General features: G+C 56.4%; 9 protein-coding genes across 9 annotated transcripts; 4 read left to right on the forward strand and 5 right to left on the reverse strand.

The window, feature by feature from the left end:
* Nucleotides 1-78: 78 nt before the first annotated feature.
* QBC33DRAFT_526472 (endoplasmic reticulum vesicle transporter-domain-containing protein) lies at nt 79-1,927 on the forward strand. Its single transcript, XM_060426896.1, has 3 exons — nt 79-430; nt 511-1,098; nt 1,172-1,927. Exons 1-3 carry the CDS (start codon nt 340-342, stop codon nt 1,645-1,647), a joined length of 1,155 nt encoding a protein of 384 aa, XP_060287213.1. The 5' UTR covers nt 79-339; the 3' UTR covers nt 1,648-1,927.
* On the reverse strand, nt 1,759-4,040 carry QBC33DRAFT_526475 (ABC1 family-domain-containing protein). The gene is made up of 3 exons (XM_060426897.1): nt 3,503-4,040; nt 3,285-3,435; nt 1,759-3,227 (listed from the first exon to the last, which is right to left on the reverse strand). The coding sequence occupies exons 1-3, from the start codon at nt 3,829-3,831 to the stop codon at nt 1,914-1,916; spliced, it is 1,794 nt and encodes a 597-aa protein (XP_060287214.1). The 5' UTR covers nt 3,832-4,040; the 3' UTR covers nt 1,759-1,913.
* Nucleotides 4,041-4,534: 494 nt separating this feature from the next.
* On the forward strand, nt 4,535-5,041 carry QBC33DRAFT_226082 (uncharacterized protein). The gene is made up of 2 exons (XM_060422811.1): nt 4,535-4,645; nt 4,707-5,041. Exon 2 carries the CDS (start codon nt 4,733-4,735, stop codon nt 4,973-4,975), a length of 243 nt encoding a protein of 80 aa, XP_060287215.1. The 5' UTR covers nt 4,535-4,645; nt 4,707-4,732; the 3' UTR covers nt 4,976-5,041.
* A 347-nt stretch (nt 5,042-5,388) lies between these two features.
* On the reverse strand, nt 5,389-6,607 carry QBC33DRAFT_597616 (uncharacterized protein). The gene is made up of 2 exons (XM_060431936.1): nt 6,250-6,607; nt 5,389-6,190 (listed from the first exon to the last, which is right to left on the reverse strand). The coding sequence occupies exons 1-2, from the start codon at nt 6,455-6,457 to the stop codon at nt 5,553-5,555; spliced, it is 846 nt and encodes a 281-aa protein (XP_060287216.1). The 5' UTR covers nt 6,458-6,607; the 3' UTR covers nt 5,389-5,552.
* Nucleotides 6,608-7,457: 850 nt separating this feature from the next.
* QBC33DRAFT_526484 (formaldehyde dehydrogenase, glutathione dependent) lies at nt 7,458-9,946 on the forward strand. Its single transcript, XM_060426898.1, has 5 exons — nt 7,458-7,976; nt 8,060-8,189; nt 8,260-8,395; nt 8,497-9,137; nt 9,276-9,946. The coding sequence occupies exons 1-5, from the start codon at nt 7,956-7,958 to the stop codon at nt 9,500-9,502; spliced, it is 1,155 nt and encodes a 384-aa protein (XP_060287217.1). The 5' UTR covers nt 7,458-7,955; the 3' UTR covers nt 9,503-9,946.
* Nucleotides 9,947-11,861: 1,915 nt separating this feature from the next.
* QBC33DRAFT_226172 (AN1-type zinc finger protein) lies at nt 11,862-12,564 on the forward strand. The gene is made up of 3 exons (XM_060422812.1): nt 11,862-12,108; nt 12,189-12,463; nt 12,511-12,564. Exons 1-2 carry the CDS (start codon nt 11,965-11,967, stop codon nt 12,261-12,263), a joined length of 219 nt encoding a protein of 72 aa, XP_060287218.1. The 5' UTR covers nt 11,862-11,964; the 3' UTR covers nt 12,264-12,463; nt 12,511-12,564.
* Nucleotides 12,565-12,623: 59 nt separating this feature from the next.
* On the reverse strand, nt 12,624-13,890 carry QBC33DRAFT_526492 (DNA glycosylase). Its single transcript, XM_060426899.1, has 2 exons — nt 13,619-13,890; nt 12,624-13,520 (listed from the first exon to the last, which is right to left on the reverse strand). Exons 1-2 carry the CDS (start codon nt 13,798-13,800, stop codon nt 12,950-12,952), a joined length of 753 nt encoding a protein of 250 aa, XP_060287219.1. The 5' UTR covers nt 13,801-13,890; the 3' UTR covers nt 12,624-12,949.
* Nucleotides 13,891-15,756: 1,866 nt separating this feature from the next.
* QBC33DRAFT_226397 (PLC-like phosphodiesterase) lies at nt 15,757-17,639 on the reverse strand. The gene is made up of 5 exons (XM_060422813.1): nt 17,462-17,639; nt 17,003-17,196; nt 16,663-16,842; nt 16,487-16,591; nt 15,757-16,389 (listed from the first exon to the last, which is right to left on the reverse strand). Exons 1-5 carry the CDS (start codon nt 17,511-17,513, stop codon nt 15,904-15,906), a joined length of 1,017 nt encoding a protein of 338 aa, XP_060287220.1. The 5' UTR covers nt 17,514-17,639; the 3' UTR covers nt 15,757-15,903.
* Nucleotides 17,640-18,971: 1,332 nt separating this feature from the next.
* Nucleotides 18,972-21,891, reverse strand: QBC33DRAFT_444964 (fungal-specific transcription factor domain-containing protein; the record flags this gene model as incomplete). Its single annotated transcript, XM_060424299.1, has 4 exons — nt 18,972-20,267; nt 20,326-20,683; nt 20,750-21,347; nt 21,402-21,891. 4 exons carry the CDS (start codon nt 21,889-21,891, stop codon nt 18,972-18,974), a joined length of 2,742 nt encoding a protein of 913 aa, XP_060287221.1.
* Between the last annotated feature and the right edge of the window lie 960 nt (nt 21,892-22,851).

The raw sequence follows: 22,851 nt of genomic DNA on the forward strand, positions 1-22,851 counted from the left end.
TTCTAATCGACCAATCACGATCTGTGCCTGAACAGGGGTTTGGCTCAAGACGAAGTTATGGCTAACCTGTCCTTTCATCGACTGCTGCAGACCAGTCCAGCCTTATATCCAGCTCAATCAACGAAAACAGTGTCCACCCACGACGAAGACAACGAGCTCAGCGGCGTATTTGCGCAATTGCAGATCCTACCCATGCGGTAGTTGGCTCTAGTTCTCCTGCCCGGGTACTTGCAGTGGACCGAGGCGAATAGAGTACGACCCGGCGACCAAAACCCTCAACAGGCCTCGCAGGGAGGGATTGTCTGATATTGGGGACTACCAAGCGACAAGAGAGTTGCAATGATGAACGGGTACGAGAAACACCACCTCGACGACGACGCCTTTGGTGCCAAGTCTGGCAGCAGCATCGTCAGCGCCTTCGATGCATTCCGTAAGCTCCCACTCCCCCTCCACCACCTGGCATCCCGATCCCGCACCGGTCGATTCGCTAACCTCCTGCTCCGCCCACAGCAAAGGCAAAGCCGCAGTACGTGACGCGGACATCGGGCGGCGGCAAGTGGACGGTGATAATGGCGGTGGTGTCGCTGGTTCTGGTGCTCTCGGAGCTGGCGCGGTGGTGGCGCGGCGAGGAGATGCACACGTTCGCGGTCGAGAAGGGGGTGGGGCGGGAGATGCAGCTCAACCTCGACATCGTCGTGCACATGCAGTGCGCCGACCTCCACGTCAACGTCCAGGACGCCGCCGGCGACCGCATCCTCGCCGCCCAGATGCTGACCCAGGACCCGACCAACTGGGCGCAGTGGGTCGACGGCGTGGGCATGCACCGCCTCGGTAGGGACGAGCAGGGCAGGCTCGTCACCGGCGAGGGGTGGGCGTCCACCGCGCACGACGAGGGGTTCGGCGAGGAGCACATCCACGACATCGTCGCGCTGGGCCGGAGGAGGGCGAAGTGGGGGAAGACTCCGAGGTTGCGCGGCGGTAGCGCGGATAGCTGCAGGATCTTTGGCAGTCTGGACCTGAACAAGGTGCAGGGAGATTTCCATATCACGGCGAGGGGGCATGGCTATATGGGGCACGGAGAGCACCTTGCCCACAACGGTGAGTCTCCCCGACCAGCGACCATGTTTGTTTGGAAGTTCTCACGCGGGAATATACTGACCAACGCGAACAGCCTTCAACTTCTCGCACATCATCTCCGAGCTATCCTTCGGCCCTTTCTTGCCGTCCCTCGTCAACCCCCTGGACAGGACCGTCAATGCCGCGGCAGAGAACTTCTACAAGTTCCAGTACTTCATGTCCGTCGTCCCGACCACGTACAGCGTGGGCGACCCGACCAAGAGCGGGGCCACCTCCATCTTCACCAACCAATACGCGGTGACGGAGCAGAGCAGCGCGGTCCACCAGCGGACCATCCCTGGCATCTTCTTCAAGTACGACATCGAGCCCATCCTGCTCAACATCGTCGAGTGGCGGGACTCCATCTTCCTGTTCCTCATCAAGATCATCAACGTGGTCAGCGGCGCCCTGGTCGCCGGCCACTGGTGCTTCAACCTGAGCGAGTGGGTCAAGGAGGTCATGGGCCGGAGGAGGCGCGGTATGAACAATGGCATGCTGGGCGTGAAGCCAGGGGAGGAGTATCGGGATTGAACGAACGACTAGCGGGAAAAGGGCGGGGGGGACTAAGGCATATATATATCTCTGTATATGTTCTAGACATATCGCGCTTCATTTTCAGAGGTGCTTCGATACCTATCACTTCCCTGACTAGGAGCTACGTGAGGTAGGAGTCCGAGCCTGCCATATACACAGCACTCTTGGCAGGGGAGAACGGAGATGGACATGATATGATTACTCTATGATCGTCGCAAGTGCTTCCTAAAAGAATTACAGATTATCCACCAATGCAAGTCTGTCTATGATATGCTAGCCATTTCTATCCTGTTGAATCCAGTCATCCTCTTGATGCTGAGCCAGAACTCAAACGCCTCTAGCTTGATCTCGACCCTGAAATAGCCCAGCCACGCAACGGCAAGCCTCAGGGCATTGGGCGGCCAGTAGAACGAGCCCCGCTGGCGGATCTCCTCCAGCTGCTCGTAGAACACGGTCCGCATGCAGTACCTGGCCAGGATCAGGAACTGGCGCACGGGGCCCTGGCGGGTGTGGAGGTTCTCGTCCAGGCTGCGGGTGAGGTCGTTTGTCTTGAGGATGAGGAGGATGACGCGCGGCACCTGGCCGAGCAGCTGTACCAGGTCGGCGAGCAGGCCCTCCTGCAGGGCCTCGCCCATGGTCTCCTTCTCGTCCGCCGACCGGGGCTGCGTGATGGACGAGCTGACGACGCTGAAGTCGCGCCCCGTGATGGCCGAGGCGAAGAGCGCGAACTTGTCCTCCTCGACGCCCGCGACCTCCTTGACGTACTTCTTCATCCGGTCGATGTCGCCGTCGATGACGGCGAGCCACATCTTGGCGTACGAGCGCCGGAGGTCCAGGGGGATGTCGCGGTACAGCCCGTGGTCGTACAGGATGATGTCGAAGTTCGCGTCCCGCCGGCTGTAGCGGCGAGAGTCGTTTTTCCGAATGGCGATGTTCCCTCCATGCGGGTCGCAGTGCAACGGTGCGCCATCCCCGAAAATCATCTCGTTGAATATCCGCGCCAGAGTCGCTGATACTTCGTCGCGATCTATGCCGTTCGAGTCGAGATAGTCCAGATCATCCAGGCGGTGGCCCGACTCGTTTGCCATGACGAGAATGCGCTTCCTCGCCCATATCACGTCCGGAATAACCAGGGGCAGCTCTGGGATATGGGAGAAGTATTCCTTGGTGCGGATGGCATTCTCAGCCTCGCGCTCAAAATCCAGTTCCTGAGGCAGGGAGTATTCCAGCTCCGAAGACAGCCATTCGAGATCGTACTCGGGAAAGAAGCGTTTGAGCGACGAGAAGGTGAACTTTGTGAGCGACAGGTCGAGCGGCGCCCATTGCGCCAACCCGGGATGCTGCACCTTGACGGCAACCAACTGGCCGGAGTCCTTCACAACTGCTAGGTGGACCTGGGCCAGGGAGGCTGCTCCGATCGGTTCCCTGGAGAATTCCGAGAAGAAGAAGGATAATTCTTCGCCCGTATCGTCCTTGAACATCTGCTCGATCGACTCGAACGAGGATACAGGGCATTTGTCCTGCAACGGGATGAAGGTCGTCGTCCACTCCGACGGGAGGAGGTAGTTCATGGCACTCTACTATACGTGTTAGCAGCTGCTGGGGGGTTCCCAGGTGTCACGTTGAGGCCATACGAGGTGCTGCCCCAGCTTGATGAAGATGCCGCCATTCTTCTCCAGGACCTTCAGTGTCCTCACAGCACACCTCTTGTGGCAGTCCTTCAGCAGTCGATCGCGCTCGTCCACATCTTCGACCGCGTCTCGTTGATTGAGCGTCGTTCGGTAGCTGTAGCGCGCGCGCGTCAGAAAAGCGCACCCAAGTCAGCCAGGGAGCCCGACGCAGCAGGTCTTACTCGTTAATACATATGGCCAGGGCCGAGGCAACCCTTCCCGTGCGCTCGGCCCCCTCGTAGCCATGCTTGATGTCATCTGGGAAGGCCAAGACGCTCGCAAGGATGCTGGTTGCAACTCCGGTGCCCGTCGCGGCCAGGATCACAGCTCGTCTGCGCGTGGGCCGGGCATTGAACTTTGTAGACGTAGGTCTTGACGTGCCGAATCGTCGCGATAAGGGGAAGGACGGCAGATCGGGTCGGGAGGCCTGGTTGCGACACCTAGCGCATGTCCAGCCGATGTTGAGGCGCCTGATGCAAAGTCTAGCAGCTGCAAAGGTAACGCCCCCCATTGTGGAAGGTCATTGGCAGGAGAAATTAGGTTTGCACATGCTATGCCCTTTTGGCAACAAGGGCAAAGAGGTACATATGCTCCGGGGAGCGTGGGGACGAGCGTGGGAACGATTCGCCAATACTCGCAAAATTGTTGGGATGCTTGAATTTGATGGTTTAATTGATAGGGGATGATCACAAGGATTTTCCAAGCCTTATGTGGCTTGTGAGGCGCTAAAATTCTGAGCAGCCAGGGTCTCGGGCGACCTCGGGCTCTTCCATGCTTCCAGAAGCTCATCTTTATGCTGTCACACATGACCCTAACCCTGACCCTGACGGTCCAACTCTGCACCTTGCTATTTGGAGTGGCTCCAGCAATATGATCAGCGTGAAGATGTCAGCTATGATGCCAGCTATGGCGCTAGAAGCTGTTTACTCCACCCACGCGCCAAACAAACTACCAAGATTGGGTGTTTGGACCCATATGTGAGAGGTGAGGGCCTCTGGATCCCGATGGCGACAGCGACTAGGCCTACACCGTGGGAATATGGAAAGCACTGGAACATAAGTAACCAAGCAGGGAATGTAGCCTCTTCCTCATCATACAACTGACTCTTGTGGATCGTACATACATCTGCTGGAGCACGCACTTCACGGGAATGACATCATGAAAGAACTCAGCAACCTATATAGGATGACTTCAGAATCGAACAGCCCCAAGTTCCTGAACTCTTTCACAGATCTATCAAGTTGAAATCATTCATCTCTCCAATCCCAAGTAACCGAAACATTTTCCACCCGTCTAAAGTTACAACCAACCCATCGTCCTCATCAGTAAGCCCCCCTAACCTAACCCAGCACTTCAACCCAGCCTTCCATCTAACCTCCCGCTCAGAAGAACCCCCACCAAACCAAGCCAAAATGTCGCAATCCAAAGCCGACCAAGCCGAGCAGACAAGGCAGAACCTCCCACTGCCCGACCAGCCGCCGACGGCGTCAGACTGGCAGTCAGCGGACGCGCGCAACGTCAACGTCGGGTCCGGTCGGGTCTCGACGGCCGACGGCGGTGCCGACAGGGGCTCCGGGGCCGCGGACCTCAGCGGCGTCGGGAGGCAGGGCAAGGATGGACTAAAGGGTCCGCCTAAGGATGCTGCTGCGAGGTAATATAGGAGAGGGAGGGAGAAATGATAAGGGATGGAAAGGGGGGCGTTTATGTTATAACTTTTGAGATGGGGATCGGTAGGATATGTTTGATATAGATAATCATTTCCAGTTTAAGGGACAGTTGATGAGAGTCAAGATGTGATGTCCCCCTTTGCCCCCAACCCCCAAACAGGGTCGTCATGATCCAGACATGGACTGCTCGGAGCGACCACCGAGAAGAGAAGGAGAAAAGGGGCCGAAAGTATGCCCCTAGATGCCCGCAAGGAAGTAAAACCGCCACAACGAGAGAAACCGAGGCCCAGTGCAACGTACATGTTACGGCTGGGAATTGAACCTGTATTCGTGAAATAGGGCGTTAGGAATCACAATTTCGAGGCAGTACATGACGAGAAAGAGCACGATATTCACTATCCCCACGTCATAGGCAAGCTGGGTAAGATCAGGACAGTCATTCATTCATTCAACCAGTGTTCTGATCTAGACACGGGCTGGTTGGTTCGTCTCCGCCAGGCGTTATATATAAGACATCCATGATACCCCCAGGAATAGCGCCGAGCCCAACCATGAAATATCCGCATTACGTGCAAGACGTGATAGTCTGGACGACAATCCCGGTCTGCACAGCGGCCACGGCCTGGGTGGCAGCAGCAGTGGTGGCAGGCGCCGCGACGGCCCCGGTGCCGCCCATGACGCTGTTGAAGGCGTCGGCTGCGGCCTGGTCCTGGGTCGCCGCCACGGCCGCGGCGCTGGCGGCGGCGCAGGCGGCGATGGCGTCGGCGGGAGCCCTGCACGAGGAGGCGAGGCGCTGGCAGATGAAGTCGGCGATGACGCCGATCTTGAGGGCCGAGCCGTGGTTGAAGTCGCGCTGGTTCGAGGCGATGAAAGCGGCGCCGCTGCGGCCATCGAGGCCCACCTGGAAGACGATGGTCGTGTCGCTGCAGCTGCCGAGGTTGAGGGCGCGCTTGGAGGCGACCGAGCTGATCTGGCTGCGGCACTCATTGTTCTGCTGGTCGCATGCGGCCACTCCGCCCGACAGCTGGCCCGAGTTGGCGGCGTTGGCGCACGCGTTGTGCTGCACATCGCAACTGCGCCCGAGCGCCGCGGCCTGGCCGACGAAGGTGGCTCCGTTGACGGTAAACGGGCGAGTGCCAGTGCCGCTGATGACCGGGGGCGGGGGGCCGCCGAGCGTGCCGGTGAAAACCTGGACGTTCACTTCTGGACGGTGCCGTTAGTCTCTTTGACAGTAAAACCCCGTCAGAGGGAAATAGACTTACCCGTAATAACGGCGGCAGTAAGAATAGCATTATTGGCTTCAGCTGCGGCGGTCGGTGCAGCGACACACGCGGACGGAGAGAACGTTGTTGTAATCGTTGTAGTGATAACGGTGCAAGAGCTGGTGGTCTTCGCAACGCATTCGGCGACCGGGGCGGCAACGCCCAGGGAGAGGAGGGAAGCCAGAAGAGCAACGGTTTGATACTTCATTTTGATGGGTTATCCAGTGGAAGCCAGCGGCAAGAGAATCGAAGATACTTGTAAAAAGGACCGGCCCGGGTCACAGAACAGATGGATGCTAAGGAGCGAAAGAATGGAAGAGGTTCAAGAACCTGGGTAAAGAGTGACAAGCACGAAGGCAAAAAGGACTGACTGACTGTCTGACTGAATGAACGACTGGTGATGGTGTAGGAGAGAGCTGGAGGCTATTGTGGAAGCGGGCTCACCCTTATATACATAAGTGACGATGATATTCTCATGCGTTCCCGTTACCCAGTCCTGCGAGACTCAAGCCTCGCATGTTTCGATCAGAGCCAGATAAGCGACCATCCAGGGTCGCACAGGAAATGAGGATCAGGCGAACCACCTGAGATGGGACGGGTGGACCCATTGGGTTGGATAACCTCTCGTGGATGTCTGGTTGGCTTATTGGAGATCAGACGTGAGCAGCCGCATCCAAGTTTCATCGTCTCCCTTGAGCGCTAACCACAAGGCTTGCGTGCCCTGGCTTACTAGAAAGCCTTCCTAGAAAGCCGGGCTGTCCTCGCAAATCCTGGGACCTGGAATTGGAGGATATACACATCTTGAGGATCCTATGGCGATCGGGGCTCTTTGTCTAGTGTGTCAATGTGCGTTTCGCGGCTTGCAGCTCGCCTCTTGCCCCGCGACGTGTTGGGGCTAGGAGTCATATCGAGCTGAGCGCCGAATGCGATTTGCAACCCACCCCAGCCCCTCGGAGGTTTAGACCTGAAGCACTCCTCGAATTTCCTTCAGCTTCGCTTCTGAACTTGCGTCGGTCGACGAAGTTCCGATGAACGTGGCGGTCTCGGCCAAGAAGACCCTGAACTCCTGGATGAGTTCTGGAGTCTGGAGTCTGGAGTCTGGACCACTGCAGGTTGTCAAACAGCACTAACAACTACCAACTAACAGCTAACAGCAAGGGCGAGCTGTTTGGTCCGTGCACTCTAACCAATGCATCGGATCGGGGGAACAACGACGGAAAAGTCCGGCATGATCACGTTATTCTCGGCAGGCCAAGTCCCAAGAGTCGTTATCGGTTATGATATGTCTTCCATCTAGTTTATCAGCACGGAGTTAGGTAAAAATGTACGGATCCGTAAAATCGATTCGACGGGAAACCATTAGAACTGCCGAACCCCAAGCAAGATGCCGGGAAATCACCGAGTAGCCGTTGGCACAGGCCACTTGACATCACCAAGACGCGATTACACGGATTTGCCGATGCTTTGCACCACTCCGCATCGCCTTCGCAACCCCACTTCACTGTTGACTTCGGCTTTTTCTTGGGAGGTGGGGTTACTAAAGGGAGGGGTCGACAGCTCACGAAGCCCCAACTTTTGTTTGTTTCCGCTTGGAATGAACACATCTGGAAAAGGCAACAACTTTTATTTTCGGAGACAACTGAAATCGCCAATTTTCCAAACTTCATTTACTGTCTGGTCCGTCGTGAACTAATACGTGAGACAAGATGGCGTCAACTGTTGGAAAGGTGAGAGGAAGATGATATGATACGTTGAGAGATCCGCGTTCCGCATGGCTCTGCTAACATGCGATTTTTCCCAATCATGACAGACCATCACTTGCAAGGCAGCTGTCGCCTGGGAAGCTGGCAAGGAGCTCAGCCTCGAAGACATCGAGGTCGCTCCCCCAAAGGCCCACGAGGTCCGAATTGAGATCTACTACACTGGTGTCTGCCACACAGGTGAGGTTCAAAAATCCGACCTAGTCCCCCAAAATTTCCCTAGATGTGGTGACTGAACCGTGGTGGATAGATGCCTACACACTCTCCGGCAAGGATCCCGAGGGAGCCTTCCCCATCGTCCTAGGACACGAGGGCGCCGGTATCGTCGAGTCGGTTGGTGAGGGTGTCACCAATGTGAAGCCTGGCGACCATGTTGTCGCTCTCTAGTACGGCTCCCCGCGCTCCCCCGCACCCAAATCTCACTACCCAGCCGGAGAAGCAGGGTCTGACGTCACCAATGCTAATGAATCTCGTCCCCCTACAACAGCACGCCAGAATGCAAGGAGTGCAAGTTCTGCAAATCTGGCAAGACCAACCTCTGCGGCAAGATCCGGGCTACCCAGGGCAAGGGCCTGATGCCCGACGGCACGTCGCGGTTCAAGTGCAAGGGCAAGGACCTCCTGCACTTCATGGGCACTTCGACCTTCAGCCAGTACACCGTGGTGGCCGACATCAGCGTGGTGGCCGTGCAGCAGGATGCGCCCATGGACCGCACCTGCCTGCTGGGCTGCGGCATCACCACCGGCTACGGCGCCGCCCGCGTGACCGCCAAGGTTGAGAAGGGCAGCAACGTCGCCATCTTCGGCGCGGGCTGCGTCGGCCTGAGCGTCGTCCAGGGCGCCGTCGAGCAGGGTGCCGCCAAAATCATCGTCGTCGACGTGAACCCCGACAAGGAGGCCTGGTCCACCAAGTTCGGCGCCACCGACTTCGTCAACCCCACCAAGCTGCCCCAGGGCCAGTCCGTCGTCGACAAGCTCGTCGAGATGACCGACGGCGGCTGCGACTACACCTTCGACTGCACCGGTAACGTCGGCGTCATGCGCGCCGCCCTCGAGGCCTGCCACAAGGGCTGGGGCGAGAGCATCATCATTGGCGTCGCCGCCGCCGGACAGGAGATCGCGACGAGACGTGAGTTTTCAATCCCCCCTTTCCCGCCACCCCCCAAAAGTTTTTTCCCGGCCGCCCGTTTTCCCGGCCGCCCGGGCCAGGACGAAACTGTAAATTGTTATGTGTTCGGACGGATAGCTAATGTTAATCTCGGAACAGCGTTCCAGCTGGTGACGGGCCGTGTCTGGAAGGGCTGTGCCTTCGGCGGCATCAAGGGCCGCACCCAGCTCCCCGGCCTTGTCCAGGACTACCTCGACGGCAAGCTCAAGGTCGACGAGTTCATCACCCACCGCAAGACATTGGGCGAGATCAACAACGCCTTCGAGGTCATGAAGCAGGGCGACTGCATCCGGGCCGTGGTCAACATGAGGGATACCAAGAGCTAAATATGGGGGGCTCTACTGATCAAGCTGAAAAAAGTGTAATTTTTACCTAAAAATAGAGTTGTATGGGCCAAAAATAAGTCTTGAGTGAGCGGAGCGTGTTGTTTTGCAGTCTGCCGGCGTAGTGAGAAGAGAGACATGGCGTGTAGGCGTGGGGGGTGAATTGCAAAAAAAGAACCTATGGTGGAACATCTTTTGAGTCTTGTCTCAAACCTCTCTCATCAATTGCTTTGCAAAGCTGAGTAGGGTTGCCTCAGCCCCTGACCAACCTAAGGTAGCCAAGCCAAACCAAGGATGCGAGGATGGTGCCAGCTGACGCTACTGCAACCAATTCTCTCTGGGGAAAGCGCAAAGACCAAGTTATCTCTTATCTGACGGAATCTTGACGGAATCTTCATCGCCTCATGACCCCGTGTGCCAGCGCTACCTAGCCACCCACCCACCTACCTAATCTGCTATAGTAGCACTGAGTAGGTAAGCCCACGGGTCCCGTTATTTGGCTTTCAGGCTATCGTCAAGAGCATGTGATGCAACTTTGTGAAGACCAGTCTTAGGCTGGTCTCGCGCCGGCGGTCTAGATCTCCAGGAAGAAGTCGCTGTTCCGCGCGCCTGCATCGGAAGAATTCCATACCATAATATAATGGATTTGTGGTACTTTCTTTCCCACGTGTGAAAACGTGCTGATCAACTGACCGTGCAAGAATCCGGGACTATTTGGGTAGGTATGTACTGCATGAGAGAGGAGAGGAAGAGGCACGGGAAATGGCTTATACAAACCTAGGTAGGTACTTAGCTGACAGCAATGGCTGTCTAAGCTCGGTGTAGAGTCCTCCGGACTGTCACTTTGGTATCTGTCGGCTGGCTGCTTTCTTGATGCATTTCCGACAGACGGCTGAGTACTGAGTAGATCATGCAAGCCGGGAAGATCATGAAAGTGGCGGCGGCAAGGTGCCGCCATCTTTCTCTGAGGTATGCGTTGGCGGCCCAGGCTGCGGTTTGTCGCAACTCCGGAGTCTCGTGCCCAATGGAAAAAAGCCGGTTCTGATCTTCCCTTCCAGTGGTGAGCTGGCGACTTGCTCCTCCCATCCAATCGTTTATTTACTGTTTGCGATCGCCCGGGGTCACGGCTGTGGAGACCGCCAGACGGCAAGACCGTAAAAGTCAAGCGAAAGGCATGGTTATGGTTGGAGAAGAACAAAGGGCGGTGCGATGCGACTAGCCAATGTAAGGCAATCTGTCAGCCGGGTCAGGCAGATGGCATGCGATGCGATGCGATAACTGATGCTCTGTACCACACGAGAGTTTGGGCTGACTATGCGTACAGCTGCATGTGCTGCATTCAAACCCAAGCTAGGGACAGTAAAGGAACAACGTCACAACAAAATGTGATGATGTGTTGTGCCGACATTGTGAAAAGCAACTCCTTGGAGGGAAAACAAGGAGACCAAGGGAAGCGTAACCGAAAACGGGATTGAGCTCCCGGCTAGACCCTGCAGCGCCAACTGTGCTCAGGCTCCCTCCTCCCTGTTCTCATTCCCTGCTGTACCTACGATGTAATTACACTACGGATAACCGGGTGCGCCAAATTGGAGCAAGTGCAAGTGGACCGACCACACGTCCCTTGCGCCAGCAGCCTCTCTCTTGTCGCTCTTGAGCTTATAAGTGCAAGAGTAACGCCCCAAACCAGGTCCATGACCACCCTTCCTGCTGCCCTCCCTTTTCGCACAACTGCCACCCTCACCCTCGATTATCGCCAAGATCAGTGAATCTCAGCACCCCCGGCGCTGACCTGACTCTATTTCCGACAGTCTACCGGCTGAGAACTCGAGACTTGCTCCAATCACCCCCGATCCCGTACCTCGTCACGTTACCTACCGAGTTGCCCCATCAAGCCCCATCGCGGCATCGCCTCGCCATCCCCGGTTGGTTGGTTCGATCGCCTCCCGAAAGCGGAGCCTCGTCATCGGCCTAGTTGCCTTCGACGGCCTTCGACGAAGACCTCCGGGTCCAGGCAGTGCGCTGATCAGTCATCATCAGGCTCATTTCGCCTCATCGAGTCATCCCCAATCTCGTCTACTCTGGGCCACTACACAGTAGCCACGACACTCTTGCCTCCTCCCCGGACCCTACCTTCCACCAGATTCTTGCCCAACAGACCTGACCTGGTGGCCCGAACATAACAAGTGGCGTCCTAGTTAACCCTTCCACGTGAGTACCTAACCTGACTTGTTCTCGACAATACCCGACGTTCGAACTCATTCACATCTCATCAATTCCTTCCAATCCTGAAACTTGCGCTGACCCAACCACCTCCAGCCAACTCCTATTCATATTGTTCTGTCTTCCAGGAACCAGACGCCTGCACAGCATCACTCCTCGAGCCTTCACATCTCCTCACCTCGCATCTACATCTCTACCGCCATCTCTCAGTTCCCTCTCGTCGACAGAACAAGCACCTTCCAGAAATGCCTCCCAAGAAGATTAGATGCTCCTTCAAGGAGTGCCGGGACGCGGCGCAAAGGATAGTTGGCGACTGCGGTTTCTGCAACGGACACTACTGCGGCAAGCACCGGTTACTAGAGGATCACAAGTGCGAGGGCTTGGAAGACGTGGGTTTCCCCCCTTGCCCCTTTCGCAACAGGGCTCGGTTTGAACTGAATGGCGGTTGCTGACTCTTGGATAACCACAGTGCAAGAAGGAAGCGCATGAGGCGAACGCGGCGCAACTGAACTCGGAGAGGACCCAGGTCATCAAGGGTGTTTAGGACCAGGGTGTTTAGGACCCCTTTCGGAGCCGAAACTCGATGGATACGGCGAATATCCAGAGCCTGGATTGGTCACCCTCTGTGGGGATGACAAACCGATGAGGCCAGCGATCACCGGCTCGGACACTCCCAAACACGTTACATTCGCGAGAGCCACGACGCCTTCTCACCCAACCACACCTGAATATTCATTTCCCGACATAAAGAGGGGTTCTCGTACTGCTGGAGCATGCGGGAAACCCCCGACTGTATTATAGCTGCATGGCGTCAAGGGGTTTTAACGGCCTTGGCATAAGACGGTTCATATAGCACGGCCGTTGCTGTTTCCCCCCTTTTGGAGCTTCTCAGCTGGGAGACTGGGAGATTTTAGAAGAAGCTCAGATGGGCAAAACATGAAACCATCTATATTATGAACATATCTCACATGCAGTGGTGCTCTGGCCCACATGCATGGGAGTTGATGACCCAAATTTGTGCCCTGACATCTTGTCCGAAACCCGCCTGTTGTAGAGAGTCTCGACATGGTTGGAAATTCGAGCAGACGAAACATGGCATATGCGCCGTATACACGCGCAAGTGGTCCGCATAACCGTTCAAGCCAGTCCCGTAATTCGGGCATCGTACAGTGAAGCCTCGTTGGGCTCATTCCCAGATAGTACACCCTATTATTCAAGCCTCCCCCAACTTCACGCTGCGTCGGATTCCTCCTCCTTTATGGGGCTCCTTCCACCCGGAACCTCCTTATTAATGACCTCCTCTTTGATAACCTTTTCCTCCACCTCCACCTCCTCCTCAACCTTGACAACCTTGCCCTCAACCTTGCCCTCCACCTTGACATGCGCCCTCCTCCTCCTCCCCTCAGCGACCTTCCCCCTGTCAGCAGCCCGGCACAGCCCGCGCAGCCCGAGCTCGCAGTCCCCGCACTTGCGGCCGACGGGCAGGCAGACGGTCTGGCCGAGGCCGACGAGCAGCCAGTTGATCTCCTTCCAGCGGTCGCGGGGCAGCCAGGCCTGCAGGGCGAGGCGGGTGCGCTCCGGGTCGCGCGTCGGCGGCGACTGCCACCCCCACAGGTTGGTGATGCGGTGCACGTGCACGTCGACGCCCACGCCCTCGACCCGGCCCCAGCCGGCGTCGGCCGACATGCACAGGTGGGCCATCTTGGGCCCCACGCCGGGGAGGGACATCAGGCCCGGGATTGTGTCCGGGATGTCCGAGTCGTGGCGGTCGCGGAGGATCTCGGCTGCTTGCTTGAGGTATCTGGATTGTAGGGAGAGATTGTCAGCGTCAAGCTCTGCAGAGAGGGGAGTTTTCTGGAAATCATAACCAGACAAAACATCTTGCTTTCCCTCACTCACTTCGTCTTGTTATTATGAAACCCAACCTTCCCAATCATCTCATTCAGCACCACCGGGTCAACGGCAAGCATATTCTCCAAGTTCAGCCCGGCCGGCTCCCCCGGCGCACAGGCCGGCATCTCGGCCTGCAGGCGCCGCATCGCCTCGGCGTTGACCGTGTCCTTGGTCTGGCTCGACAGCATCAGCGCCACGAGCGTGTGGAACCGCCGGTCCCGCGCGCTCGCCCCGGGCCCCGCGAGCCGCTCGCACCCCATCGTGTCGACCGCCGCGTTGGCCGCGGCGCCCGTCAGCCGCATCTGCTTGGCCACCGCGTACACCTCCTCCCAGTCCGCCGGCGGGGAGACTGTCGTCGTGCCTGTCAGAGGGTCGGTCGTCTTGCGCGCTGGTTTGCGGACGCGTCGCGGGGCCGGGGCGGCCACGGCCGCGGCTGTGGTGGTTTCGGCCTCTACCTCGGTTTTGATTGTCCGTGGGACACGTCCCGGCGCTGTGACGGTCGTGGTGCGCTTGCGCTTGCGGGTGGCTTGTCGGGTTGCGCCATGGGGCGGCGGTGGCGGGCTTGTGGACTTGATCGCGTCCTCGATGTCGGAGCCGTAGGTCACCTCGGACGTGTCATCCTTTGGCGTGGAGGGTGTGTCGTATGCGAAGCGGTCGAGGTTGGAGCGGGTGGAGCGGGTGGAGCGGCGAGAGGTGATCGTTGGTTCTGAAGTCCCGCTGAAGAATCGCGAGGTCTCCTGAGAGACACGCGACGTTCGCATGATTCCAGGGGGAGGCAGGCAAGGATTAAATGAGACAAGATGAGGAGTTCTCTTCCGGAATCTCTGGAACATACAAGAAAAGCTCAAAGCGCCAAACTTGACAAGTATCCTAGGATATCGAGGTTTTGGAGAATAGCAGAGGTGCTGGAAGTTCATTTCAGGGGCGCGTTCGTCCCGGCTCCAAGCTGCTGGGTCCCATTGCATATGCAGCGGGAGCTAAACCTAATCTAGAGAACAAGCAGGGGTGCTAATTTGGCTCACCAACAACCCTGTCGAACACCAAAACTTCAAGATAATCTCATCAAAGCATTACCAATTTCGGCAGTCAAACAAGGCCTTTAACTACCTAACCCACAGTTACTACTTATACTGCCAGCTGTTGGCTACTTCTTTGCTATTAATTTGACCTAATTTTACTAGTTCTAACAGGATCATCTAGCTTGAACAGCTAGGCTATCACACACCAACCTTGCGCTTATGATTCTCTCAATGCGCTCTCACCTCTTGGTATCTGACAAAATTCTCGTTAGGATAAGATTATAGAAAAGCATTCGTTCCTTTAGAGAGCCACTTTCGCCAGTGCTTCGCCTCACTATTTCCATCCACACTTAAAATCTCTGTTTGACGCGGTCAAAGGTTAGATCCTAATCAATCGTTTTGCCCAGAAGCCTAAGTAGTTAGATAGGAGAGTTGCAGTTATTTATACTAGTCACAAAACAAAATATACAGACTGAGGGTTGTCTCATAGAAATGTGCCTATTTTCTCAGTATCTGTTTACCTGAAAGTTGTGTCCCCCTGACAGGATACAATCCCTCAATATCATCAGATATCTCTTAGTCTGACTGAGGATAATGTCTTGTGTTTCCGCCTGAAAGCCTCTATGTCTAGAGAAGAACTCACCAGAATATTCAATTCAAGATGTGACAAGTATAGGATTGTCTTGTCTCAAAGAAAAAATGACAAGCAAAACCTTTCCGTCCCAGCAGAGATAAGTTGTGAGACGGTTGTGACTGGTGAGAGTGAGTTGATAACAAAACAGACTTGATCTATTTCTGACCCAGCAGGACACTCAGGCAGCCTAGTCTCTCTTAAGGGTATCCTTCTATTCGACTTGCTTTCCTGCAAGCATCTAAACCGGGACCAAAGGTAAGTAACTCTTCGGAAGTATGCTTCGAATCGATCGCCACGATATGAAGGGCAAATATATGGAAATATGATATCTTTGCTTTGAGGCATCAGGACGGGATTAAGGTGATATACGAGCTCTGCCAACTAGACCAACAGATCTGTGTGAGATATTTGGCAAGCTCGCCTGACTTCGTCTGAACCTCGGCATAAAAATCCCGTACCATCATTACGCGAGTGCCATCCGCCCCATTAAGTCCCAAGTCAAAGAGAAAAAACCCAGTCCCAGTCATAAGCATGATCGTATCGTCTATCCCCGTCAAACATTTAAGGAAGTGCCACCCCACCAACAACGAAAAAAGGGAAAAGCGTGCACAAGAGTAAGCATCCCTACCTTCTATCTTCTACGAGCGCATCTTCCGCCGCCGCTTCCGCTCCATCACCCCGCTCTTATAGAACAGCAACCCCGTCATCAGCGTAGCCAACAGCTGCACGATGACCACGGCGGTGAACTGCCTGACTCGCCTCAGCGCGCTCGGCCGCGCCCCACCCCGGCGGTCGTCGCCGGCCGCCTTGCCGGCCTCACCGCACCAGCGCTCGCACACCTCTAGGAAGAGCTTCGGGTCGTCGGTGATGACGCCGTCGACCCCCTTGCGGATGCACCACTCCATCCACTCCTCCTCGTTGACCGTCCACGCGAAGACGCTGCGCCCGGCCCGGTGGGCCGCCGCCATGAAGCGCGTGCCGCACGGGCCCGCGAGCGCCTGCTGGATGAGGTTGAAGTTGACGTTGGGCTCGCGGAGGAACTTGGATGCGTACAGTAGCGACCAGCCGATGAAGGCTACAGGGAAGCCGGGGAGGTATTCTTTGCAGAGTTCGATGTATGGTGCCTGCGTCGAGGGGGAATAAAAGAACCGTGGTGAGTAAAACAAAAACGATCTGAAGGTGTAGCAGACGCCAATTGGGGAATACCGTCTTGCCACTTACATTCCAGCACCCCACAACGATCCTGTCCCTCCACGGCCTAGACGCCGGGACAGACGCGATGGCGGCAGCCGTCCTACCCATAATCTCGTCGGGGTCGTCATCTCTCTATTCGAATCCACTTGTAAGCCATCTCAACCAACCTCTCATGAAGCGCCGCGCCGCCCGCGCCCACTAACCTTGACGTCCAGTAGGACCCAGATGTCCTCGAGCCCCGGCTGCGCCAGATACGCGAGCAGATCCACCAGCCTCGGCATCGCCTCGTGCGGCGCCCTCGTCGTCCGCAGACCGCGCAGGTAGCTCCAGTCGCAGGCCGCGATCTTCTCCTTCCGGCCGAAACACCGTTCCAGCGTGGCGTCCTGTGTTTTCGGTCACGGACAGATGTCAGCCCACCGAACCACGGCACACCGAGCCCCATCCCTCACTCAGTGGCAGATCAACCCCAGATCACCTGCTCTAGGTGGTGAAACGGGCATCTCTTGCTTTGGTTGGGGGAGGGGCGGAAGCAGGTGGACCCACATGGGAGAGCACGACGACGCCATCCTTGGACAGATGCAGATCCGTCTCGACGGCGCGGGAGCCGACGGCGACGGCGCCGCGGAAGGCGCCCATGGAGTTCTCCGGGTACGCGGCCTTGTAGCCGCGGTGGGCGATGGCCTGCGGCAGCCGCTGGCCCGAGGGCTCCCCTGGTGACAGGGCGCTGGCGAACGGCGCTGTTTTTTTTGCTTGCGGCGTCAGCGGCGACGGTATGGGGCTGCGGAGGGGGGTTTGCAGAACGAAAAGGAGGGGGGGGGGGGGGGAGAAGGAGAAAGGAACCGAATGGCAGGGGGTGGAGGATGGTGAAGGGGGGTTATTCCATCTTTTGGCGCCAGCTCGCAGCTCAACCCCCGTTCGAGGACGGAAAGGGGTTGGAAATACATATACTCCCGAGAGTCAAGCGAGGGCGAAGTGATCAACAAGAGGGGGGAAACCACTAACCCGGCGGAATCCCGACCATCCCTTCGAGCAGCGGGGCTTGCTCCGCAGCCATGCTAACCCGCGCTAGGGACGGAGCTGCTGCTGCTGCGGGCGGACGTCGGCGTCTGGCGGAGGCGGACAGATTGGGGGCCCACCACGTTTGAAGCGGGCGGAATCCTGGCCCCCCCCCGGCCCGCTCGTCGCTTGGCAGCTTTTGTTTTGGGAAAGTGCCAGGTGTAGGTTGCTTCAAACCATTCCCCACCCCCGAAAGTCCGCTGGGGCAGGTAAAAGCGGAGAAATTCGGCAACAAAAGGATGTGCTCGTCTCAAACAACAACCACTGCGGTGTGAACGTGAAATTGAGGGGAGGGGTGGTTCAGAGGGGGATCGAAGGAGGTGAGACCAGCCGCGCGCCAACAGGCTGAGGCGGCTCTCGCGGCCGGGCGTTCGAGGTTCCGGGTGCTGGTGGTGGGGCCGCTCCCTGGAGGCGGCGGGGATGCTTAGCGCGCGTCCCTGAGCATTAAAAGTACCTAGGAAAACCTCACCTCTCGGTGAGCCGTCCCTCACCTTGGGGAAATTGACCTCCATGACCCCAACCACGTGGCGGGACTCAGGACTGTCCCGTCTCGTGCTTATTGCGCCCTCCTTAGTTAAGACGGGAATTTGATTGAGCCTCTGGGGCCATCCGAAAATATAGTACTTTGCACCTACGTATCTATCCTTGTAATTAGCCGTCGCAACGAGCCGAGAAACGCGGGACGAAATGTAGATTTGATCGGCGGGCACGGCGATCTGAGTTCTGATTCAGGCTAAAGTCGAAGACGACAGGGGGCCTTCTTTGAGCAGAATTTATATTTCATATTCCATGAAGTCCTAGACGCCTGTTTCTTAGGTTGTAACAGTCATCTACAGGTACCCAACGGCTTAGTCCACGTTCCCGTCCTAATTGGGACAATGCACTGTGAAGCAAACTAACCAACTGGGTATCCCGTAATCTAGGTTGTGGAGTTTGCTCATGACAAGGAATCCCTGCGAGTTATAAGAGGCAGAAGCTAGAAATGGGACTTGAGCAATGGCTTCGATACAGCCTTTGGAATCCTTTTTTCGATTTCCATGTCTGCTAATCCCCTAACACGCCAGTAGATCTCAGGCCCTCACCCGAGATCTCCCGTAAGCTCCGGTATCCCGAAAACGGAGCCTACCAGCCCATTCATAGATACAAAACAAGGTAGTCTGGTAAAGACAGATGGGACATACTTGTCCCAAGAAGATAGACCGTCGTAGCAACATCATTTTCTGCTCCAGCAGCCGAGAATCCCCTCAGCCGTTCGCCACCCTGTAAGACAGACCCAAGCCAAGTAGAACGTGACTCAAAAATTCACATCATATCCGCCCCCTAAATTCTCCACTTCAGATATCATCTGGAAAGTACGCCAGAGGCCATTCCATAAATAATCCCAAGTCACATAAATTATACCAGTAGATCGCTCAATGAGCGCCGCCCAGGATATCGGAACAAATCAGTGATGCCATCATAACCCGAAGTTGTCGTCCAAACCATCAAGGGAAAAGCCATCCGAAGTCGCACCAGCGGTCGTTCCAGGCAGTAGAGAGTTCGCGTACTCGAGACTGCCGACGCTCAAGCCCATGTCGCTCGACGCCAGATCTTCTCCTCCAGAACTTAAGCTCTCGTCGCTAAGGCTCAGGACACTCTGTGCCGAGGCACCAGTGGTTTCAAAGTCTCCCATGTTGAAGTTCGAGAGGTCCCAGGGGTCTGAAGACCAGTTCGAGGTTGGGGCAGGCGCCTCTGTCAGCGAGATCTTGGGTCCTCCGTATATAGCGTCATAGAGATTGAGCTGTCCATTGTCCAGCGAGCCCAGTAGCGCTTCCCATTCAGCCGTCGAGACGCTCGAGGCCTTCTGTGAACGCTGAGGGTAGAATTGATTCTGCTGCCCCTGGGGGGGACCCTGCTGCTGTCTCTGAGGAACGCTCTGCTGTTGTCCACGGCTCTGAACGGGCGACGAAGGCTGCTGATTATTCGAAGCTCCCGAGGCTAGAGACAAAAAATCGAGGTTCTGCTTATGACTCGTGCCAGGCGTCGGGGACACCCTAGCAATTATTGCCGCCTGTGCGGCTTGGGCCTGGCTCAGGGATAGACGGTGATTGGGCCGGGGAAGGGGATGATCGTGTCTCCCACTATCCAAGGAAGGTCGGGATCGGACGCGGTACAGCTCAGGCCGGGTCTGTGCTAACTGTGGCATGGTCATTCTGCGGAGCTTCTCTTGCTTCAAGAGCAGATCTGTCTCGCTCGCGCTGGCGCTCGCATGTCGACCGAGGGAGGAAGACACCTTATTGTGGGAGGCACGTGAGGTCGGGGGCGATGATCGGTTGGGTGGAGCCGCCATGCAGGCATCGGGACTTCGTCGTGCTGGTGCCGGGAATGACGACTGCGGCTGCGGCTGAGGCTGATCATCCAGGGTAATGAGCGTTCCGGCGATTTGCTTCAACTCGAGCGAACCAGGAGCCTTCGCCTTGTCGACTATCTTGATTACGGCATTGGCATATTTCTCGCTATCCTTCATCATTTTGCTCCCGTGCCCCAGATCCAGGCTCTGATATAGCAATGTCATGCCGCAGAGGACCAGGGTGTCGGTCTTATTTAGGCAAAATGAGAAGGACATATTCCTCTCCTCCAAAAGCTGGACGATCTGGACGATATGCTTGCTCGACTCGCCTATCGCGATGAGGGCAGGGGCAGATTTCGAGCCCAGGCTGGACCCTACAGCAGGCCGGTAGATGAGAGTCTTGGTGTAGTAATATGCGAGGGCCTTGGCAAATGGTTAGATTGCGAGATTGAGCTTGAGATAGGCTTCTAATTTTACTTACTAGCAGCGGAGATCGGCTCCCGGTCAAATCCGTCGAAGGCTTGTCTTGCTTGAAGGTGAGCTTCAGGTGTGAGGGCAGGTTATCCGACCATTCGTCAAGCTCAGCCTGAAGCGCGGACATCTGTTGCAAAGACAACTCGTGCGATGTTGCTGCAGGGTAGTTCCTCTGGAGGACTCTTGCGAGGATGCGGGTCGCCCGGAAGAGAGCCAGCGCGCTTGATAGACGCGTGTGCTCACCGGGAAGACATGCTTCGAAGCCCTTCTCAGTCACGTACTCGTCGTCGGTGTCGGACGGGTACTCGGCGTGAATGTCGTCTTCTTTGAGAAGCTTGGGAAGACCAAGGATCGCGGCAGAGAAACTGACATGGTTAATATCTCATCTCATACGAGGGAATAGGGAAACGTAGATAGGGTAAAGTACATACCAGTCGAGTGTGTACAGGGTCCAGAACACCTTCTTCCGCGTCTCAATCGTCAAAGCGCCGAACGAGAAGCGCTTTTGACTCTGGTGCAACCCGAGGCGGTGAGACAGCCCAACGGCGATGCCCTTGTAGTGTTGCAATCGCTTGTAATCGGCTCTGACGGTGCAGTACATCAAGGCAAGCACCAAGCACTGAAGAGTGATGACGGTGTTATCCATGATGATCGCGTCCAAGGACCTCTGCCATTGCAGCTCACAAGCGGAAATCTGCTCGAGATCGGGGTGCTCGCTTGATAGGGCGGCAATACAGAAGACAAGATGGAGCTGGGCAAGCTTATGGTTGTTTTTGATCTTCTCTGGATCCGCCACAAATTCCTCGTAGACGCGTAGATATGTCGGCTTGTGGAGAACGGGGAATAAGGGAGCCCACTCCTGGAAGTAGACATTGACGCATCGATCGGTGAATAACCGCGCTGGGATTCTCATCGCCTGGGAGGGCGCTTTGGGGATGAGAGGATAGCACCCTTGAATGTGCAGGAATGTCTCGGGGAGAAAATCGGGGCAAGGCTTGCCGTTCTCCTGGACCTTCCGCTTGAACGCCTCTGCATCAGAAGTCAGTATAGGGGTCGCACCAAGCAGCGCATGGGGAGACTAACCGATGAATGCCCGGCCGCTGGAAGCGCCCATGAAATAAGAATCGGAATTCTCGACTCCAAGGAGGAGAGGCGAGGCTTGGACGCGGAAAGTGTCCTCTTTCGGACGTGGGCTCGGGTCCCTCTGGTCGCCAGATGACGTGTGCGGGCTCTGCTTGGGCGCAGCAGGCGTGCGTGCATTGTTGCCATGCATCCTTGAGAGCATGTCGATCTTCTCATCCTTCTCGTCGAGCAGGTCCTTCAGTTCCCGAACTTCCGACTCCAACTGCCGCACGCGTTCCTCCAGCGACTCTGTGTATCCACGTGGGAAGGCCCTTCTACTGAGCTTGTCGCTGGTGCGACATTCGAAACCGACATTGGCGCACTGCGAGCAACACGGGCGGATGCCATCACAACGGATCTTCTTGCTGCGGCAGCGATCGCAAGCCTGGGCGATGCGGCTCTGGGAGCTGGTGCCTACCTTGATAACCTTCATAGGTAGGATTCCCGGCATTTTCGCAGCGAGGGGTGCCCTCGACGTTCTCGTCTATCCTTCAAGTTCCTCCGGAGTGGTGGTCGAGTTTGAGTGGAGTTGAGTTGTGTGATTGACAGAAGAGGCCGAAGCAGGGGCCGAAGGGTGAGGCGAGGCGCGGCTAGTAAACGGACACAACGCTAAGCAGGCTGTAAACGGATAGAAGCATTTGTCCTTATTGGTGGGGCGCGTAAAATCTGCTGTATGCACAATGTCGTCGAGAAATAGCAAGTCTGTCGTTGCAGCGTCGAAATAACAGAGGTTCCTTCACAAAGGAGCAAGAGTCATGGGCGGCCGTTGAAAGGGCGGGGGGTGTGAGCGACTTTTATTACGAAAGACTTAGACAGACCTTTGGCACAGAGGATGGGCGAGCGAAAAAGCGAGATAGGTTGCCGGGGTGCTCAAGCCCACAGAATCTGGGGGAGGGTGGCATCGCCCAATCAGGAGCTTGATCGGCAACTACTTCTAGAACTGGGTCCCCATGAACCCCAACCCTCTTTCCCCCGCCTAACCGGCGAATGGTGACCCACTTGCGGATGGTTCGTTCGGGGAAAGCTGGGGGAGGGATTACAAGGGAGACGTGATACGGAAGTTTGCGCAGAAAAATGGCACCACTTTTCACCAACAGCCCTAGAAGAGAGGCCTGGTATCCAAGAGTCCAGCCATTGACAGCCAGCCGACTATCTGAATACCTCGCCACCCCTACGACCAGACACGCTAACCCCGGAATCTGCGGGTGGAGGCGAATGGCATCATATCACAGGTGGATGGAAGGTTGGCCCAGGCGTCGTCGGTCGATGTCCGACATCTTCCGTTTGGGCGCACTGGCATTGGCCCATTTCTTGTAGCAGTTACCTAACTACACTATCCCCCCTACGTGAAAATGCTCTGGAAGTAGGTTCTTGGCATCTGGGACAGAGCTATATGCCCCCTCAGTTATTG

This window comes from Phialemonium atrogriseum (assembly GCF_030411735.1).
Source record: "Phialemonium atrogriseum strain 8032-3 unplaced genomic scaffold QBC33scaffold_3, whole genome shotgun sequence".
Lineage (NCBI taxonomy): Eukaryota > Fungi > Ascomycota > Sordariomycetes > Cephalothecales > Cephalothecaceae > Phialemonium > Phialemonium atrogriseum.